The following is a 20,906-nucleotide window of genomic DNA, read 5'->3' on the forward strand; positions in this document are numbered from 1 at the left end:
CAAAAGGGAAAACCCAAAATTCAGGACAATTTTGCAAACTTCAGGAGAGCTTGTTTGTCCCTTGCTCTCTCTTCCTTCTTTACCTGTGTTTCTCCAGAGCTGAGTGGAGCGCTGGGGACACCTGGCCTCAAAGGAGATCAGCACGAGGAGGATGAAGGAATCAGAGATGGTGGTAGGAGAGACCACGCGGAAGTGGATGGCATCTTGGGCCAGCCAGAATGGCTCCTCTGGCATCTCATGCTGGTAGAAGATCAACCCACTATCCACCTAAAGATAAAAAAACAACACCCAATGAGCTCTGCTAAATGGTAAAATAAATACCCGGAGTGAGTGAGACCATGTGGGAGATAGGTGCATGTGTCTCATCTCTGCTGTGATGGGCACTGGAGCACCAGGGGAACCTTGGTGACTCTGTTAGAGCCAAAGTGTGCACCCTGAGCTCTTGTCTTGGCTGTAGGAAGGAGAAGCAAAGCCCGAGTTTGGTAAGAAATGAGGTTTATCACCAGCCGTGGCATGGTAGCCCCCACTGAGAGCTTCCAGTGTCTCTCTGCCAGGGTATTTCCACCCAGCAACTGGGGAAACTGGGGCTCAGGGGAAGGACTGAGTTTGCTCAGCATCCTCCAAGAGTTAGGCCAGGCTGCCTCCAAGGGTGAGCTTGCAGGGTGGGAGGCAAAAACTCACCTGGGCTTGGGTGAAGTTCCTGATTTCCTCACCCCGGGAGGTGCTGAGCCTGCCCAGGCGCGGGGCTTGCTCGATGCTGTAGTACAGGGTGGTGGAACCTGTGGGGCTGGAGCTCACTGCCTGCAGGTTCTGGCTGGTGAGGGGCTGCAAGGCACCTGGAAAACACATCCGGTATGGATGTTAACCCATTGCCTTGCCACCCGCCCACAGCCTCTGCCATGGGCAGTGCTCAGGCAGCGGGTGGTGGAAGGGTCCAAGGGTCCCATTTGCCATCAGACTGGGAGGATGGGGAACGTGCCTGTACCCACCTGGGCAGACAGTGAGGCTCTGCTTCTTGGCCAGACTGATGAGGGGCTCTCTGTGGGCTCTGATGAGGAAGAAGTGCCCAGGAGATAGGTTCTCACCGTCCCACAGGTCGAAGGCAAAGCCTCCATCCATGGGCCCTGCAGAAAGCACAGAGCTGGGCATTTACGTGGGGCAGGGTGGGCTGCAGCCTGCTGTTAACCTGGCACAGGTTGGACCAGGGTGCTGAGTGATGGGGTTAGTATCTGCCTTGGTGGCACAGTGTGGTGTCCCCTCCCTCATGTGGGGGGTGAGACTGGGACACCTCAGCCCTGCCCTACCTTGGTGCACGAAGAAGATGAGGCCGTTGTTGATCTGGGCTTGAGTGAAGCGTCGGACCTCAGTGCCGGGTGCTGACCTCAGCACCACCTTCCCGTTGGCAGGGGGCTGGATGGAGTACGTCACCTCTTCCGCCGAGGAGTCCTCGTCTTCGGCACTCAGGACATGGGGGCCGATGGCAGCTGTGGCACCTTCCCGCAGCTGGGGGACAGAGAGAGGCTGTAATCCCCTTGGAATGCCCCCAGCACCTCTCCCCTCTTCTCCAGTTTGCTCTGGCCCCCAGCCCTGTTCAGCCTGCTTTGCTGGTGCCTGAGCATGTCCCAGCCCAACAAGGGTGCCTTGTCCCTGTGCTGGGTGATGTCCCATCATCTGGCCTCTTCCCAGCCTTGCGTCACCCTGCGCCTGCACTGCTGCCGTGTTTCCCGGCACGTGCAAGAGGGCAGAGGTGAGGGCTAGCCCCTCTGTGCCTCAGTTTCCCCAAGCACTGGAAATGGAAGAAGGCACGGGGTAGGGGCTGTGCTTTTGACATGGTTCTCTGCAGGCAAAGGGCTTGCTGTAAGGTACCCAAGCCCTGAACTTTGTCCCCGAGCTGCTGCTGTGGATGTGGTGATCGCAGCCCTGTCTCTCCCCAGCTAAGTGTTTCTCCCCACTCATGCTCCAGGCAAAGCACCCGTCCCACTGCCTCCTCACAAGGCTGCAGTGAGGCCACCAGCCGCCCCAGCAAACCCTTCAGGAATGACAAGTATGTGGCCAAGCTCACTGTCACCTCGCAGCTTCCCAGAGCTGCTTCCCTCAGGCCAGTGGTGGACCCCACCCCCAGGGACACTGTCACCCCAAAGCCCTGGCATCTCCCCTCTCCAGCTGGAAGCAATAATTTTCTCCTCTCCTAATCCTGTACCATATCTCGGTCTCAGAAGAGCACAAGGATGAATCCTGCACTGCCAGACCAGTTCTGCCCATGCTCTCCAGAGCTGCCTTTCACTCTCTGGATGCCCCAAAAACATGGGGTGCATGGACCGAGCCTTCCCATAGCTCATGTAGGGCGATCCCACAGCATCACCCGCCCAGCTGCATCCTGCAAACCCACAAAACAACACCCAGGCTCTGGAGGAGCTAACTGTGCTGGGTTAGATCAGCTCTTTTCTGCTGTTTTCAGCTGGCCTATTCCAAAACATTTCTTGAGTGGGTGTGGGTGCCGCCAGTGAAATGAAATCCCTCAGCAGTCCCTGCGGGATGGCAGGAGGCAGGCTCAGAAACAGCTTTGGAGAGAGGGGATGGGGGAGCACTGCTGGACACACAGCCAGTGCAGGAGCCAAAGCTCTTGCAGCGGGGGCTGCTGCTCTGCTGTGCGTGCACCAAGGTTTTGGAGCTGCTCGCTCTCCCCAGCACCCACAGCCAGGTCACTTCAGCACCCATTGGGATTGCAATCATAGCCTGGGCTCCATGCCAAGGAAAGCTCACTGTGGGCAAAGCCCAGAGAGGTGTTTGCAGGCAAGAGGGGACTGGCAGCCCAGGGCAGGGGACAGGCACCCGCGGTGGCCCAAGCAGCTTTCCTCACCACCTGCACTGCCAGGGCTGACCTGCTTCACCACACTCCCTGTCCTCTCTGAATTATTAAAGCTTTCCACCTGGTTCCTGCTCTCGCTTACTTGGTTTATTATGTTTGCTCAGCCTCTGTGTCGCCTCTGTGCTCCAGGAGAGCATGCGAGGAGGCAACGAAATAGTGCCGGGAGCGTGTCTGTGTGTCTTGGTGCAGCAGCGGAAGCCTTTCTCTTGGTGGCACCCGGCCATGCTTTCTTCTGAGGCAACTCAAAAAGCTGCTTGAGGCAAGTCTGGTGGTTTCCAGGGGGTTCTGCTTTGGGGTCAGAACCCTGCCCATTGTCTCCCCATCGCTGTGTGGACTCTGCCCCCAGAGCTGGCAGGCGCAGGCAGCAGAGGAAAGCTTTGTGCAATTTCTCTCCTAGACCCAGCCTGACCTTTAAACGCTGAAGTCATCTCTCGCCAGAGGACAAACACAGCAGGGCTGGGCCCCTCCTGAGCCCTGTGTTGCTTTAGCATTGCTCCTGCTGGGAGCAGGGAGCGTTCCCAGCTCCAGAGCCTCTCCTGTGGGCAGTGGGGGGCTGTCGTTCCCCCTCTTAAGGCCAAGGGGGATCCCAATGGAAAGGCAGATGGACATCTGCCTTGGAGTTTATTTTGGGTACTTTTTCTTTCCTTTCAACATTTTTTTTTAGCATAGTGGCTGGGAGGGTAGGACATGCTTCCCTAAGTGCTTTGCAATCACTGGCCTAATGGACTAGCTAAAAATAAGGCAGTGATGGAGCCTCCTCCTCCCCTTGCACAGGCCTGGCTCTGTGTGTCTGCCCATAGCTGGGCAGGACATGTGGCACTGGGGACAGAGATGCCTGCTCTGCCTGCTGCCATGCCAGAGCCAGCCCAGAGCAGCCCTTTTGGATGGGGTGGTCCTGAGTAGAGCAGACTGGAGCTTCGGTGCCTCTGGAGCAGGGCAGAGGGGCTGCCATGGGCCCAGGAGCTGAGGGGTTAATCTTTCTCTGTTGGGAGGGTAGGATTCTGGCACAACTGGGAGATAATATAATGAACTATAAAAGGGATTTGCTGGGAGGCGGCTAAGCTTCCTGGCCTGGAGGTGCAGCTGAGGGTGGTGTGGGCAGGGATAGAGCCAGGGCTGGCTGTGGATGCGGGCATTCCCCCAAAATGTCCTGGGCAGCCCTGACCTCTGTCTCTCGGGCTGCCTGGTGGCTGCCCAGCCCATACCCTTTCCTCTGGGCATCTCCTCCAAAGCTCTGGCTCCCAGACACCTTCCCAAAGCCCCTGTTGTGATCCTGGTGTGATGACCCTGATGGAAGGAGCTTCTTTCCTTACTGCTAGCATGGGAAATCCTGGGATGGGTAAGGATAGCCCAGGCGTGGTGGGGAATGATCCTGCTGGGCTGGCGCTCTGGCATGTGTCATAAATTCTTTGCTGCAATTTTGCATTAGTGGTTCTGAATGGAGCAAGGAGGTGTCTGAAAAGGAAGGTGGGACCTCCAGCAGCAGGTGAGACTTATTTTTTTCTGACTTTACAAAGATGGGCATTAGTTACCTCACACAATCCACACTGCTACAGTGGGAGCAGGAAACCTGAGTGTAATGAGGCACACTACGTATTTCCAGTCTATGCTGATGAAACCTGGGCAAGCTGCTCTTCCTGCTCCCAGGGGTTCTCCCGGGAGCTGGGAAGGGGCAGGCAGACCCGTGCCCGAGTTGGGTGCGGGTCCTGCCTGCTGCGGGCAGCGACTGCCGCCGTGGCAGCGCCCAGCCGGGGAGCGGGCGGAGCGGCGGGACGATGCTCCCATCTTGCGGCCGGTTTCAGCATCGGCAGCGGGGAGGGACGGGCTGGAAGGAGGAGGGGACACCGGTCTCCACCTCTTGCAAAGCCTCGCCCCGCCGGGAAACAGCCCATCTGCCCTGGAGCCCGTCGCCCGCCTCTGCTCCGCGCCCCGGCTCCGCTGTGCCCAAATTCCTCGGCTCGCCAGCCCAGGGGCGTCCTGGAGCGGAGCCTCCCCAGGCCCGCTGGGGTGGCCGCCCATCCCCGTGGCATCCCGCCCGTACCTGCAGCCCGGCGTTGAGCCTCAGCCGGGGCGCCCGGGAGCTGCGGGGCAGGATGGCAATGAAGAGGGTCCTGGGCTGGCTCTGCCGCTCCATCGCCGAGGCGTTGGCCAGGAGGGTGAAGCTGTCGGCCTGGGCCCGGGGGCCGTCCTGCCTGTACTGGATCTGCTGGTTCTCCACCTGTGGGGCAGGGGCTGGGTGACCCTCCTGGGAGGACAGGGGCCACCGGTCCTGCTGGGGAGAGGACCTGGGCACCAGCCTGGGAGGAGTAAGCAAGCTGGATACCTATCACTTGCTCTGGGGCATCCCTGTGGGATGAATCCGGCACAAAGAGAGGAGGGGGATCCCCAAAGGAAGCAGAACTGAAGCTCAGAGTAGGTGTTCTGCCTACACCCCAACCCCGTATCCCCAGGGACATTTAAACACACCTTGGGGGTCGATGCATGCCCTGTTTGCAGGGCAAACCCCTCCACTCTGAGGGCAAGTATCTCCGAGGGGGAGAGAAGCCCTGCAGCCCTCCACAGCTCCCAGTGCCCACCCCTGGGCTCTTCCCAAACCCCTGGGAAAGCGGTGTGGTGGGCAAGTGGGCACCCTTGGCTGCTGTACCTGGCTCCAGGTGAAGCTGTGCAGTCCACCATCCTCAGGCCGCTGGCTGTTCAGGAGGGTGCCGAACCGGGGGGGCTCAAGCACCCTGAACTCCACACCAAGAGCTGCGTAGTAGGTGTTGGGGATGTTGAGGATGCCCTTGGAGAGGGTAGCAGAGCCACCTCCTGGCACTGTGATGTTGCGGACATCCAGGGGGATGGTGATGGGGAGCACTGCCAGGCTCACCACCACCCCCTCCAGCGGGTCCGCACTGCCGGCTGTGATGTCCACAACAAACTGGTCACGCTCCTCCTTGGGCTTAGAGTGGAGGTAGAGGACTCTGTCATTGTTGATGTCCTCCTGAGTGAAAGACTGGATGGGGTCCAGGCTGGGCTGCTCATTCGAGTCTCGGCTGTGCTGAAGCATTGCCAAGAAGCCAGAAGCTGGTGGGCTGCTCACGAGGTAGACTATGTCTTGGGGAGGAATCTCTTCATGAGTCACCTGGGAGCATGGGGGAGACAAGGCATGAGAGAGGGGCTGGTGCCTGCGAGTCTGTGCTGTCCCACAGCTCACTGGTGTGCAATCCCCCAAGGCTTTGCTGTGGGATCTGCTGCAAGAGTCACCTTCTTGCCTGGGCTGTGCCTGAACCCTCTTTCTGCCCCTGGGCAGAGCGTGACCTGGGCAGGAGTCCTGTCCTCCAGGCAAGGTGGGTGTAAAGTGGAGTCCTACCAGTGGCTGTCCAGATTTGGTAGTCAGGGAAGCAATGCTGGCTCGGGGAATGACTAGAAAAGGGGATACTCACCAGTAGGTACTCCTCCTTGATCCCAGCTGCTTCCCCCTGGAAGACGTGGATCTCCTTGTGGTTGACTATGCGCAGGGGGCTGGGATGGGTGTCCAAGAACACGCTGATGGCCAGTGTGTCCTCCACCACCACTTCATTTGCTTCTACAGTGAACTGGAGCTCATCTTGGCTGTTCCTGCTCCCATTGTGGCGGTAGGAGATCAGTCCTGCCAGCAGGTCCCTCTGGGAGAAGGCCATGACTGGCTGTTCCCCTCTCAGCACAGTCCCCCATTTGGGGGGGGTTGTTATCAGGAACCGTATCTCTTCATCTGACCTGATGTCCATGTTGGTTTCCAGGCTGAGGACAGATGCGTCAATGTTCCCTTGGCTCCCTTGGTGGATGACCAGACCGGTGTTGTTGACTATTTTGATGTAGGGGTCTGAAGCCTGTACTTCCAGGAGGGCTGTGGTTTGGTGGAGGCCATCTGAGACCTGTAGCTGGATCCAGCCCCGGTCAGCCCCTGAATGAACAAAAAGGATCTTCTTCTTCCTCAAGTCATCCTGTGTGAACCGATAGACCTGGTGAGTTCTGTCATCAACAGACACGATGCTGCCAAACAAAATGTCCTTCCTTGCCAGCACCAGCTGTGTGTCAGAGAAGCCAGAGTCCTTGTCAGTAAAGGCAATGTCATCTGTTGTCAGCAGGTGCTGCCCATTGCGCACCACATTGAATACTTTGTTCACCACCTGAACTGGGGCATGGTCATTTACAGGTTGGATGGAGACTCTAAAAACACCTCTCACCTCCTCTGCATCAGGCTCAGCGCTACCCTCTCCCTGCCTGATGGCTACGAAGGGGATGTCATCCTCTAGCGTCTCGGAGTCGTCATGCTGGTACAGCAGCCGGTGGTGCAGGATGTCATCGTTGGTGAACTCTGTGATCTCTTCTCTGGAGGCCCAGCTGTGGGACGCAGCCCAGGCCAGCCTACCGTGTGCTGGCCCCTCAATCACTTCGTAGAGGTAGTCCATGCTGTTCATGCTCTGCACAAACAAGTGGTCCTTGGTGATGACTGCCTGCCCGCCTTCCGGCACGGTGAGGAGGACGTTGGTCAGGGCTGGAGCATCAGGGTCCCCACCGATGCTGATTGTGTAGGTGTAGACAGGAGAGTGCTGCTTACCGGCATGGACGCGAAACTGGAAGGTGTCCTGGGCTTGCTGAGAATTCCTGATGGTTGCACTGTAGCTCAGGTGGTTTTTTTGCAGGTCATCTTGGGTAAATCCAAAGCCTTCGGTCAGCCTGTTGCCAAGCAGCTCCAAGTTTCCCTTTTTGGGAGCCTGGATGACCAAGTAGCGGAAGGGGACCGGGGCAGCATTTGGATCTTCTAACATTGCCTCCAGCTCCTTACTGGTGATATTTCTGTGCCGCCTGTTCTTCATCTGGAGGGGGACCATGGTCTTCATCTTAATTGTGGCTCTTTTAATCCTTATGAAAAAGGTGTTGTCTTGTAAGACCTTCTGCCCCACCTGGACTTCGAATGTCAGCTTCTCCACAACATCTTCTAGCCGGTATTCTGGGTCTGTGCTGAAATACTGGATGCGCCCTTGTTCCAGGTCTTGCTGGTGGAAGGACTCAACTTTTTTCCATTCCCCTCCCATGCTCACTTGCTTCTGGATCTCACCATACCTCAGAGGCTCTCTGAGGACATAGAGGATGGCGACCCGTTGTTTCACAGCATTTGTCTCCACTGAAAGGTTGGCTGTGGTAATGCGTGCAGCCTCTCCTTGGGAGATGGAGAGGCCAGTGTTGTTGTGCAGGTGGATGTCAGGGTCAATGGCGAGGATCCTCAGGGTGGCAATGGGGCTTGGGATGGTGCCATCACTCACCTGCAAGGTGAGCTGTGAGTTTGTCCCGCTCTGGTGCACGTAGACCACATTGCCCGCTTCCAGGTCCCTGCAGGAGAACTCTTCAATGGGCACTCCAGGGTGGAAGTCGTATTCCACATAGCCCTCCTCCATCTGCTGGCCACCGTGCAGCTGGAATTCGAGGTCATCACAGGATGTGTCATCATCTAGGACTTGCAGGATGTCTGTGGTCAGGTGCTTCCGTGTATGCTTCAGGATTGTCATGTGATTCCCATGGGGAAAAATCACTTGTGGGGCATCATTGATGGGGTTGATCATGATGGGCAGCAGGTACATCTGCCCCTGCCGCAAGCACTCTGGGACGCCTTGCTGGGCAGTCACTGTCACCTCCAGCATCAGTTGGTCCATGGGCCCCTCAGAACCATCGTGAACATATCTGACTTTCCGATTCACAATGTCCAATAAGGTGAACTTCCTTCTGCTCCTGGACCCAGGAATGTCCAGCTCCAGCTGGCCGTGCCTGGGGTCATTGGTGATGCTGAAGAGGATTTGGGACTGGCGGATGTTCGCAAGGCTCAAGTCCACTGTTGGCTGGGCATGTTTCCACTCCAGATAAGCCATGCCTCCTTCAGAGACGATGAGGGGGCTGACGTGCAGCAGCCTGCTGATGTTGGCGAAGGCCGGTGGGAAGCTGTTGTCTGGCCGGCATGGTTCCACCACCAGGCCTGGTGCTCCTGACCAGACATCTGGAGGTGGTGAAGTGGGTGCCTCATCCTGCTCGTACACCTCGTCATAGTCCCAGTAGTGGTCCTGCTTTCCACAGCCTGATGTGATGTCTTTTGTGATCACCGCGTCTTGCAGACTCCTCCTCTGCTGATTTATCCGCAGGTCCTCCAAGCAGCCAACAAATGAGTTGTTGGTCATGGTCCACACTGAGATGAAAGCAAGATGGTGCTCCCTCAGCCTTTGCAAGGCTTTTTCATTCATGCCTCCGATGAATAGGTTTCCCTGAAGGTCCAGGTAGTTGTTGATGCCCCGGTTGGATGTGGATGAGGCGTAGTAATCTATCAGTATCTCAAACTTGTGGATGTCTGTGTAGACTTTGACATAATGCTGTTGCTCATCGCTGATGAAGACATTGTTGTGCAGGATGATGATGCCGTTCCCCTTCTCAACAAACCCTCTCAGGCGCCCATTGGAGATCTCCAAGTAGAAGAAGTCATTCTCCAGCCCTGCGTGGTAGATGAGGGGTGCCTGGGTGATGCTCGTTGTTATCACAAACTCAATGGTTGCTTCTTCACTCGCATCCCATGTAGGAAATGCAATGTAGGAGTGTGGCCCCAGGAACCCAAAGGGGTCTTCAGGATCTGCAGAGAACTGTGTGCTGCACCCTTCCTGAACCCGGTGGAAGATCTTTGAGCTGCCATCTGAGGACAGACGGGAGAGGACATCCAGGCCGTTGAATGTCACTAAGTGGAGACAACCTCTGAAGGGTGAGCTGGCCTCAGCGAGGTACGGCAGGTCAAGGCTGCCTGTCCCACCAGCATAGAGGCCGTACTGGATGTCCAGCTCCCGTACGGGCCCTGGGATGTCCACTGAGCTGTTGATGTGGCTGTCGATGGTCAGTGTCATCCTGCCATCTTCCACCAGCAGCTCAACATCGTGCACCGCCAGGTTATTGAACTGCAGGTCCTCTGGGGAGTACAGGGTCACCTCCTCCGAGCCCAGCCGCAGCCTGGCCTGCAGGGAAGGACATGGACAGTACTCAACTCGAGCAAGGTGCTTTCTGCAGCACAGGAGATACTTTCCCCATCTATCATAAATACCCGCTGAAGCGTGGACCCGTCTCTGGGGACTTGCAAGTGTTTTTGTCCCTGATTCACTCTGTTCACCCAGAGGTGGGTGTGCTCCTCCCTCATGCCCCCATGAGCATGCCCTCTCTATCCTGCTCTCTGAATTTCTCTCCTTCACTTTTTCTCAGCAAACCCCAGTCTGACAGCTACTTCCCTGGGCTCCTCCATCCCTCGGTCCCCCAGCCCCACCTCTGGACTTTCCCTCTCCCTCTGTGAAGAAGCTCTGCCAGATGCTGGCTCCTCTTCTCCTGCTCCATCCCTGTAGCCTGGGCTGCTTCCAGCCCCTGCCCTGGGAGCTGGCAGGGGAAACAGCAGCTCTGCTCCCCACAGGCAGCAGCCTGGAGCCTGCCTAAATAGAGGGTGAGCTGCTGGACCCTGAGACATATGGTCTGCAGCAAGAGACCTCCAGCCAGCTGTTCGCTTGCTCTCCTGCTTTGGTTTGGATGTGGTTGGTGGCCCAGCCCAGGCTGCAGGAGAAGCAGAATCTGTGCTTAGGTGCTTCCTGCTCTTTTCCTTTATGGTGGACATCAACACTGTCACCACAAGAGGGGATTTTATCTGAGCAGAGCTCTTGGCAGCTCAACTGTCCATTCCTGTGTCTGCTTCCAGGTGCTTCCCCATTACCCTTGCAGGGGCTGAAGCCCTGACCAGGGACCCTGGGGGGACACCACGTGCTGACCTGCAGTCTGCTGGCCCGCAGCTGGAGCAGGAGGTGGTCGGGCTGGCCAGCGGCCAGGAAGAGCAGCCCATTCCCCTGGCTGGTGTACAGCCGCAGCTGGAGCCGCACCGTGCGCGAGGAATCCGCCAGCGGCATCTCCACGTAGCCGTCCCCGAAGAAAGAGGCTGGGGAGAAAAGGGAGAGGGTCAGACAGGAAGGATGCCCACCTGTGAGCCCTGTCTGTGGGGGTGCTGTGAATCTGGAGCCTACCAAGCCCATCAGTGCTTCCCTGTTTGCCCCATAACAGCATGCTGAAGCCCAGCAGCCTGGAAAGGCTCCCAAGACAGTCTGTTTTCTGTTTTTCCTAGAGGGTGGGGTTTCTAGGGACTGGGGGGTGAGGCACAGGCTGTGTTTCTCCTTGCCCACACAGCATTTTAGAGGAACCTTCTTCCTCATTACTTGGCCAGGGCAGATGCTCTAGTACCTGTCATCAGACTGAGCTGTTGGCCTTACTACCCTAAGGAGCCCTTCTAATTTCTGCCACAGCCATGTCCCTTTAGAGGAACATGTACTCTTCCAGCAGTGGCTTTTGTGCCTTGGCCGGATCCCTCAGCTGGTGCCAGGCACTGCTGAACTGAGAAATGCTGTGTGAGTGCCCTGGGGATGACACTGGGTCACCCAACACTGTACTCTGCTCCTCTCTCTATTTTACACCACTTTCTAACAGCTCTCCATATCATCCAAACATAGCTGACATTCACTTTGAAGGTGGCTGCTCCGTCAGTGCTGGAGGAATAAATGCATGTGCCTGTGATCCGTATGTGGATGTGAGACTGTATGGAAACCTCGGCTCAAACGGGATGCCTGAAGCCACAGCTGGAAGATGTTCAACACCCAGTATACATCAGCCTGGAGGGACTCAGCACAATGGTATGTGGTCATGAAATGAAAGACTGTGTCACAGGGCATACGCGGGAGAGGGCAGAATTATAAGCACAGGGAGTGGCAAGGCTTAATTTTAGATTGCTTACAGTTTTTTGCTGGCTCGATGCATGCGTGTGCATTGCACGCCTGTTAAACGCCTGTGCCTGAGATGTGCTGCCACCCAACCTGGTTAGCTCCAGAGCAACCCCTGGTAAAGTTGACTCTGCCTTGGCAGGGCAAAGCATAAACACTCAGAAGACCCATAAGCTGTAAATGTTTGGGGAGGATATGTGTGGGATTTTCTTTGGGAGGGGGGTGAACCTGCACATCTTCAGTCCATATGTAGTCACATTCTATAAAGCCTGCTGTGTGGAGCTTTCCTCCTACACTGCACTGTTGCACATTTTGCCGTCAGATCCACATTTGCTTTCAGGGTCCCACAGTCAGTCTGAGGTGCCATGGGGCATCAAAGATGAGACTGTGGCTTCTCTGAGGAGCCCAGCCCAGCCCCGGCTCTGCTTTGGAGGCGGCAGGAATGGAGGTCGTGTGTTGGGGTGAACCCAGTCTCCTGCAGAGCAGGTCTGGGTGTAAAAACCCACGTGTGTTTTTGCAGCTGCTTCCCTGGTTGTGTTTTCCTGCTGCCCAGTTTTCTGGGATCTGACTGGGGTGGGAAAAGGCAGGGATTGGGCAGGCTCCCCCTGCTTTGGCGGGCAGGCTTTGCTCATGGCGTGGTGCACATAAAAACCCAGTGGAAAAACAAGCAGCCACAGTCACGGAGGTTTTGAAAGGAGCGTGTTGTTAGAGGTGAGGGTTTGCGTAGCAGCGGAAGAGTTGGAACACTTTGCTTTGGTTTTTTGCATTTTCTCCTGAGCTGAGCTCTGTGGTGCCCTGCATAGGGGATGCTCATCTGAGCCCTTCCTTGCCCCACCACAAAAAATCACTTCCTGCCCCTGGCAGCAGAGAAAGTGCCTCAGCTTTCTCCTGGGGTATGGGAGAATAATGTGGGCTTTGCAAGCTCTGTCACCCCACCCGCTCTGGGCAGGGAAGGGATGGCAGCATGGAAATATCTGGCCCTTGCTTTAATACCAAGGCCTTTGCTCAGCCCGGGGCAGGGCTGCCAGCGTGCCTTACGCCTGCTCATTTCCCGGACCCCGTGCCTGCCCTTGGCATGGGGTACTGTGGCTTCCTTGTTGTCTCTAGCCCAGCCAGTGACTCAGAGGAGCTTTGCTAGTCTTTGGAGGACCTTGAAAGGCTCTGTCCTCTCCTAACTTGCTCCCTTCTTCCAGTGGCCATTGCAAAACCAGCCAGCCCCACTGTGCCTGGCTCGGTGGCCAGCGGTGGTGGGTGCTGTGCCAAGTGCTGCCCGGGGCTCTCAGCACCACCTTGTCCTGGTGTTCGGTGAGCAGGAGTGATGTGGCACATTGCAAAAGGGAATTGTCCTCTCCCTCCTTGCGCAGCCACACATAGCTGTGCTCAGGCCCCAGTGAGGCGTGCACACATGGATGCAATATCTTGTGGCCCCTGGAGACATCTCATGTACATTATGTGCTGGCCCCTGGCGCTCTGTGCTCCAGCTCCCACCAGGATTTTGCTGCACTTCAGTTTTGTGGCTTCCCCTAATCCCAAAAATGTGTTCTTCAGATGGGGACAGAGAGGCTGCTGTCACGGGGTAAAAAGCTTTGCTGGGGCTGGACCCTCCAGCAGCTCCTCTGCCAGCCCAGGGGCTGGACAGTGTCTCCCAGGGGTGCTGGGGATCATGTTTTGGGGCTGGAGGAGCCAGCTGGGCACAACCAGCCTGTTTTCCAGTGCACTAAGGGGCAGCAGCTCCTGCAACCAGTACACTTCGTCCTGCCTCGATTCTCCCAAAGCTGCCAAAGATGCTTTTCTTTTCTTCTTTCATAAAATACTACCAATAAAACGTTACTGAAAGCATAGATGCCCAGGGGAATGGTGCTGTTTGCTGGGGAAGGGAGGAGGGACCCTTGCCTGGCTCTGGGATGTTTCTCTGGCAGCAGAGTGGTGTGAATTACTGCTGTTTGTCTTCCCAAATTCCTGCTTTACTTCAGGGCTCGTCTCCTCCTCTACTCTGCAGCCCAGCCAGGATGCGATCGCTGCTTGACTTGTGGCATTTCTGTTTCACAAGGGACTTGCAGCTTTTCATCTCCCTTTCCCCTCTTTCTTGCCCTCTAAGTTGCGAAAGATGCAAAAAATATGGCTTGCTGGATTTGGGGGTTGTGTTTTGCCCTGGAGGAGTCTTGGATGGCAGCTTCAATTCGGGCACACGTGGAGAGGGCAAGAACCCCCCCAGGTACACAGTCATGTCTGTGGGCCCACTACGACTGAGCATCCTGAGATCCAAAAGCACCTTTCCCAGGTGCTCTGAGGGTGTCACGATCACACCATGGGCATGTCATGCCCTCAGTGGAGCCTCATCCCTGGGTGGGGATGCCCGAGTTGGCCCTTCCTCCCCCGTCACGGAGGGCAATGGGTCCCTGTGTCCTGGCCCTGGGTGGGGGCAGACACCTCAGCCGTCCTGCTCATCCTGGCTAAAAATAATTGATGTTCCCAGCCCCTGCCTTGTCAGGCTGATGGAAAAGTTGCTGATGTGAGAGGGGCCTCCGTCACAGTTTCCAAGCAGCCAGCCAGCAGATTATAGGCTGCAGTGTCATTTGGGTTTTGTTTTTTGTGTCTTCTTAGCATTGAAAAAAATAAGATGATGAGCCAAAATCTGTGAGCAAGGGGCTGGGAGCAGGGCCCCGGGCGTGCTCAGCTCCTCCTGGGGACTGCGAACAAGCAAGGGCTCTGTGTGAGCCACGCGCCGGGTCCGGGATGCCTTGGCCCTCTCCCTCTGCTCCTCCAGTTGAAAACACGACAGGTTTGGCCTCTCCAATTGCTGTTTTTTTGGTGTTGAGGGAGTTTTTTGGCACCACAGTCTCCAAATGAGCCAGGTCCAGCAGAGCCTGATGCTGGGCAGCACCATGGAGGGGAAGGGATCCCTGTCCAACCTGGGGCTCTGGACTGGGGGCTCCTGGGGTGCTCTGGGGCTCAGCATGGCTGGTTTGGGCTCTTCTCCATGTTTCAACATCTCAGCACACAAACTTCTCCCACCTCCTCCCCAGCACGTAGTGAGACAGATGAGCCAAGTCCTGGCCCAGGCAAGGAAAAGCATTCGCAAAGCTCAGCCTGAGGGCTCGCAGGGTGAACCAGCACTGGCTGTGAGGGTTTTTCGGAGTGAGGAGATGTCTCCTGGGTGTGCAGGGGAAATGTGAGCTGGAGGATGGATGCCCTCCCTGCCCGCAGGCTCCTATCCCAGCTTGGGCCATCCCCAGCCCTGCCCATGGGATGTCTGGGTGCATTTTTGGGGAGGCATACAAACAAGTCACCAAGGGACTACAGTAATGCTGGAGGAGGAGGAGGATGCTGAGGCCGAGGAGGAAGGATTGCAGCAAACTCTGCCTAGGGAGGTGGGAAATGGTCCTGGGGAGGGGCTGGCTGCTCAACAAGGCTTCATTCAGGCTGTGGTGCGGGGCACATGTGGGCCAGGTCCGGTGGCCCATGTGTGTTTGCAGGGAGGGGACTGGAATTCATTAAAGTAGCTCTTTAATTACTGAAGTGGGTTCCAGTAGAGCCCCATGCACACACATGCACACGTGCACCTCCTGAAAGGCTCCCTGTGTTTGCAACTGCTTCCCACCCCAGCCACACCAGTTTCCTGATGGTGGAAAAACACTCTGGGAGTGAAGGCTCCTTGTTGCCCGAACAGCCCTGGGCTTGTGCAGCCACGGGTGCAGCCCAGCCGGCCGGCTGCCATCCTTCCTGCCCGCCAGCCCATGCCAACAACCGCCCCTGTGTCAGCGCTGAGCCTCGTGCTGCCAGGATGCCCCATGGCCAGCTTGGTGCATTCTTCCTCCACAGCGTCAGGAGCCTGTTTCGAGGCCCTCTGAGTTGTTTGGGGTTGTTTTTTTTTTTCTTTTTTTGTTTTGTTTTTTTAAATTTTAATGACTTTATAAGGTAGCAAGACTGTCATCAGCCATGCCGTGCTACACCCGTCAGCTGTGCAAAGTCCAGAGGGACACAAGGGCAGCCACCCAGCCCTGGGAATGCTGCTCAGCAGCTCGAATCCCTCCTGGTCCTCTTGCGGCAGGTCCGTGAGCTCCTGTCCCCACTCCCAGCGCAGGCAGGGTGGGCAGGACCAGCCCTCCTGCCTCTGCTGTGGGTGGTTGCAAGTTCCATCCTCTCTAATCCCAGTCTGGCTCTGCGATGCCGGATGGGACCCGCAGTCCAACGGCTGCATCTCGGGCGGTTAGCAGGGCTGGGCTGTGCCCCCGTCCCTGCACGGGGGAGGAAGGGATGCGATGGGCTTTCTGAGAAAGGCTTCATTATGTTACACATTCCCTTGTTTTTATGGCGTGGTTTTATTTATGGCTGGGGAAGGAAATGAGCAGCTTGCGAGGCAGGCTAAGGCAAACACAGCCGCTGCAGAGCAGCCCTCGGGTTTGGCTGGGGCTTTGCTGGGAGGAGGAGGTGCTGGGGGAACGTGGGGGCCCGCTGCCTTCAGGCGTGCTCAGGGTCCTGAGTGGGGCCCTGGGTGCAGCAGGAGGGCTGAGTACCCAGCCGGGTCTCTGCAGTGAGGAAACCCCAGTGCAATGGAGACAGGTCACACGTGAGCTAGTCTTGGGTTGCAGCAATGGCATCCGAGCCCACTGGGGACCTTGGGGATACCTCGTGGTCCCCTTCATGCAGGCAGGACCTTCTCCCCACTCCTGCTCCTGGAGTTCAGCCTCAACGTTTCTGGGGTGGGGCGGCATTGGCACAGATCCATCCCAGGTGGGATAACTCACAGTGCAGAGGACAGATTTTTCTCTTTATCCCCAACTTTTAGGTTTTATCCTCTGTGACTCCAGCCGGCAATTGTAGCTCCCACACTGTGAGCCAGGGCTGTGCGTGCAGTTCAAACCCTGGTGATGGGAAGGAGAGCTCCGGTTCTCGCCTCCCACCCTGCACCTGGCCCTCCCTTGCAGCGGGGCTCCCGGGGCCACCGCTTTCCAGGACTGCCGGCCAGCAGAGATTGCTGGAAAGCAGCGCCAGGGAAACCGCCGGCAAAGCCGCAGCTGATCACCGTTCCTGGGGCTGGTGACCACCAAGCACTTGTCAAAAGAGGCTGTCACCCTTGTTTTGGGTGTGGGAGGGGGTCCCCGTGCTGGGGGACTCTGCTTCGCCCCCGTCCCATAGGGCTGGCCCCTGCCTTTGGCTGCACTGCGCTGCTTTGAAAACCTCCGCCTGTGTTTATGATTTCAGTTCCTCTCCCCATTCCCCTGCCAGCTGCACTCCTGCTCGACAACTTTGGGAGAAAAAAAAGCCTTTTTGCAGCCCACGGACTTTGGGGTCAGGGGAAAACATGCCCCCTGTTAGTTCTGAGCTGCCTGGGAGGGGGTTGCTGGATCACCCTGTGTCCCACCAGCCCTTGCCCCCCTACCCAACACATCTGCCTGCTCCTGCCTCCCCCAGCCTCATGAAGCAGTGTGGAGGAGCTGCTAGAGCTGGCAGCCATAAAGCGGGGTCCAGAAGGCTTGGCGGGAGCTCCAGAGCTCCAGCCCTCGCTTCTCCAGCATGGTTTTACGATGATTCAAGCAGCCCTAAAGCTGATGGTATTTCCTGCGCTCTCCTGCTCGGCCAGATGCAGAGCCATGGAGGGGAGGGCAAGGAGCATAGAGCTGGCACTGTCACATCCCCTTTGCAAAGGTCACAGCGCTCTTAAGACCCGAGGGTGGTATCCCCAGGGTGAACACCCCAAAGCCTTGTGCAAGCAGGACCAGGGGTGGAGAGCCTGTAATGAATTGTGGCTAAACGACTCCAGAGGGACTTAAGGAATAAGCCTGAGCTGGAAGCAGTGGTTGGAGTTGTTGCCTTGGGAAGAGAAGCGGGGGGAGCATGTGGGAGGATTTGGGGAAGCGGGAGGCTCAATGGGGCTTTTGTGCCGTCCCCTGCAGTGTGACTCAGGCTTGCTCAGGCTCCCGCTGCCAGGAGAAGCTGGCCTGGAAATATTATATCAGCCCCAGAAGACGTGGTTTCCAAACCATCCCAAGTCGGGTTTTGTTCTATTTTTTCCCCTTCTCTTTCTTTCTTTTTCTTTCTCCCAGGCTGTCTCCCCCTCTCTGGCAGGTTTTCCAGCTCCACCCTGCACATCCCGGCCCCGCTCCCACAGCTCTCACTGCCCCCTCCGTGCCGGCGGCTTCGCACCCTGCCCAGTAAAGCCTTGCAGAGCTGCAGGAGGGCATGTGGTGGCACACAAGGGGACAATCCTGGCCCGCCCAGCACTGCGGGAGCAGTGGGACAGCCTGCGGCACATCCCACCTGCACATCCCCAGATCCCATCCCTGCCCATCCGACAGAGCCGGTGCCTGTTCCCAAGCAAGTCTCCAGTCCCAGCTACCTGCCAGCTTTAATTTCAGCAGCCAGTGGCAGGGAAGGAGCTTTTAACCTGTGAAGTTCAGGGTGATCTGGCCATAGCCACAGCAGCAGGGCAAGCACCCTGCACCCCATGGGACTACAGGAGCCATGGCTCAATGGGCTTTCAGCAATGCTGGGAACCTTGAGGGGCACAGAAAAGTGTCACCACGGGCAGGGAGGGGTGTTTGCAGCATAGAAGGGGAAAGAGAGGATATTTTTTGCTCATCTGGGGACAACATGCTAAATTCTCTGTCTTGCAGTTGGAACTGTGAGGAAAATGAGCATTTTTTTTTTCCCATTCTAGAGCTGAAATCTCTGCTGCTGCTTCTTGTCTTCACTTCCCTCCCTTCCCATGTTTTCAGAGGTTCCCCTCCCCATTCCTGTCATCCCCCTGGCTTTTCCATCTATGAGAAACAAGCGGCAGGGTGATGTTTATAGAGAAAATAAATGCCTGCTCTATTTCTAGCGTGGGGGAAGGTATAGCTGGCCACGGGGGGCTGTGGGGGTGTGGAAGCCGGCGCATACATCCCCTCCCAGGGCTGTGGGGCAGGACAGGAGCCTTTTCTCAGCCACATCTACCTCGGGCCAAAACTTCCATCTCTCCTCCCCGGCTCCCAGAGGAAATGACCCCAGTAGGGCCAGAAATTTCTGTGGGATGGGATGCACGAAACCTCGAAGTCCGGCTGAAGCCCAGCTGGAGGCTGGGAAAGGGAATGGGAAATGCCTCCTGACCCCCCTCACTCACTGCATGTGCACTGGGGAGCAGTGGGGGGGCTTACAGCATGGTCACAGATGGGGAGCATCCATTGACACCCTGAGCACAGCACCACAAGCAGCCGGGGGCTCTGGCCCCAAAACCCCCTCCCTCGCTCACCTTCCTCCCGCCCGTCCATAGCAGGGAGGAAAAACAACCACCAGAAAGCCAAGATTTGGGTAAAAGAAGCCGCAGGGATTCACAGGGCCATCCCGAGCTGAGTCACAGCCAGTGAGTCACAGTGATGGATGGACGTTACTTTTCTCTCTCCTTGGCTTGGAGGCACGTGATGGGATCGGCCACCTCCAAAGCGGGCTGTTCGCCCCGTGACTTTCTCTGCTCCTGTCAATTTTTAGCAGCACCCTCCCTTTCCCTGGGATGCTTTCTGGCTGCTACTGTCTGTCTGTCCGGCTGTCAGGCAGCCAAGAGCAGCCGTTGGGCGCAGGGCAGCTCCCGCCAGGATTGCACAGGGTGATGCACAACTGGCACAGGCGACACACCCGGCGTGGAAGGATGGAAAATGGGAATTTATCACCCGCTTGGATCCAGGACACAGGACATAAACATCGTCTGCCCCACCTCACTGTGGCTGGCAGGAGGATGCTCGGAAGCCCTATTTGGTCTGTCCTGAGGATGAGTGACCGTTAAGGAGTGACAAACTGGGTGGCAAAGCCGCATGACCCCAGCCAGCACTGGGAAGAGCTGCAGCAGCCCCGCTTCTCAGGTTTTAAGCCCAGCTTTGCAGAACCCAAGATTGTCCTGACTCTGGGCTCTGCTTTGCAAAGCAGCCCATGGCTTTGCAATGGCATAAAGCTTGGTTCTCTGTTTGTGGCACATGAATAAAAAGTCTCAAGTCTGTTTGCAAACTTCACAAGTAAAATGAGCATCATGCAAGCATGTCTCCTGCAGCTCAGGGAGAAAGATCATAACACATTTCTCCTTACAGCAGTTTTTCTGTTACATTTCCCCCAGAAAATCTCTGCAGGGCATCCCAGCCACATGCAGCAAGGCAATGTGCAAGCCCGGTGCCAGGCTCAGGGCAGGCCTGGTTTGGGACTGAGGGGTGGCAGGCCTGGTTTGGGACTGAGGGGTCTCAGACCTGCCTTGGACCTACCTTGGACCTGGGCATGTGGAAATGGCCTGGGATGCCCAGGCAGGACCCAGCAAGCCTGCAAACATGAACCAGGGAGTTTCTAGGGCTTTCCCAGCTGGAGGAGGGGGGTGATGCTAACATTGGCTTCCCAAAAAGGAGACAAGTCAGAGCCTGGCTCCTCCAGGCACCTGGAAAGGACTGGAGCAGCCCCTGGGAGCTGAGTCTGGGCTGAGCCAACGCCTGTTGCGAACAGTCTGTGCTTTGAGCTTTATTTAGGCACGCAGACAGCGTTAGGCTACTGCCTCCCCAGTCCTGTTACTGTCCAGCCTTCAACCTGACGTTAGCTCCTCCGGGTGAGCTTAACCCTGTCCTGCGATCTTTGAGGAATGCACTTATTATATATTTGCCCGCAGCCCTCTGATGCTAAATATAAGAGTGAGACGAGAATATCCTTCCCTGATTCCCACGATACCAGTTTGCATTCTCCCCCCTTTTCAGTTTTTTTCCTGTACTTTCCCATCAACTGGAAACTTCTCCAGATGCTTGGAGCTATGACCTCAAAACATGTGGCGCATTCACAAAAAAGAAAGTTTGAATAAATCAGTCGGATTTCCAAAAGTGGAGGAGAGGAATAGCTGAGGTGGCTCCCTGGACCTGATAACCCCATAGAAGGCAGGAGGGGTCCTATCGGGTATCATGGGACAGACGCTGTCCCCTGCCCATGACTGTGAGCAGCCATGGACAAGCTGCGGTGACACTCACCTCCCCAGAGCCCCATCACCACTGCTTGAGGTCTCCCAAGACTTAGGGGTCACATTTTTGGCACCCCTTTGCTGGAAGCTCAGAGTGAACACTGCTTACAGGGACCCTATGCATCCAATTCCTTCTTCCACCCTATCCACCCTCATCATAAACCCCCAGCAAGAGGTTTTTGGGGATGGGGGAGCTCAGCCTGCGGGTGACCTCCCTGGGAAGCAGAGGAGAGCCAGGCTGTCTGAGAACAGTTTACTAAAGCTTCACACTCAGATGTCAAGAGGA

General features: G+C 56.7%; 1 protein-coding gene across 1 annotated transcript in view; it reads right to left on the reverse strand.

The window, feature by feature from the left end:
• Positions 1-20,906, reverse strand: part of CSPG4 (chondroitin sulfate proteoglycan 4) — a 29,312-nt gene that overhangs the window by 5,822 nt on the left and 2,584 nt on the right. Inside the window, exons 2-9 of the mRNA XM_013372190.3 lie at positions 10,669-10,832; positions 6,295-9,876; positions 5,514-5,993; positions 4,911-5,087; positions 1,305-1,503; positions 990-1,124; positions 682-836; positions 84-267 (exon numbers count right to left, since the gene is read on the reverse strand). Coding sequence (XP_013227644.3) covers positions 84-267; positions 682-836; positions 990-1,124; positions 1,305-1,503; positions 4,911-5,087; positions 5,514-5,993; positions 6,295-9,876; positions 10,669-10,832 — 5,076 coding nt within the window. The remainder of the gene's footprint in view (positions 1-83; positions 268-681; positions 837-989; positions 1,125-1,304; positions 1,504-4,910; positions 5,088-5,513; positions 5,994-6,294; positions 9,877-10,668; positions 10,833-20,906) is intronic.

This window comes from Columba livia, chromosome 11 (assembly GCF_036013475.1).
Source record: "Columba livia isolate bColLiv1 breed racing homer chromosome 11, bColLiv1.pat.W.v2, whole genome shotgun sequence".
NCBI lineage: Eukaryota > Metazoa > Chordata > Aves > Columbiformes > Columbidae > Columba > Columba livia.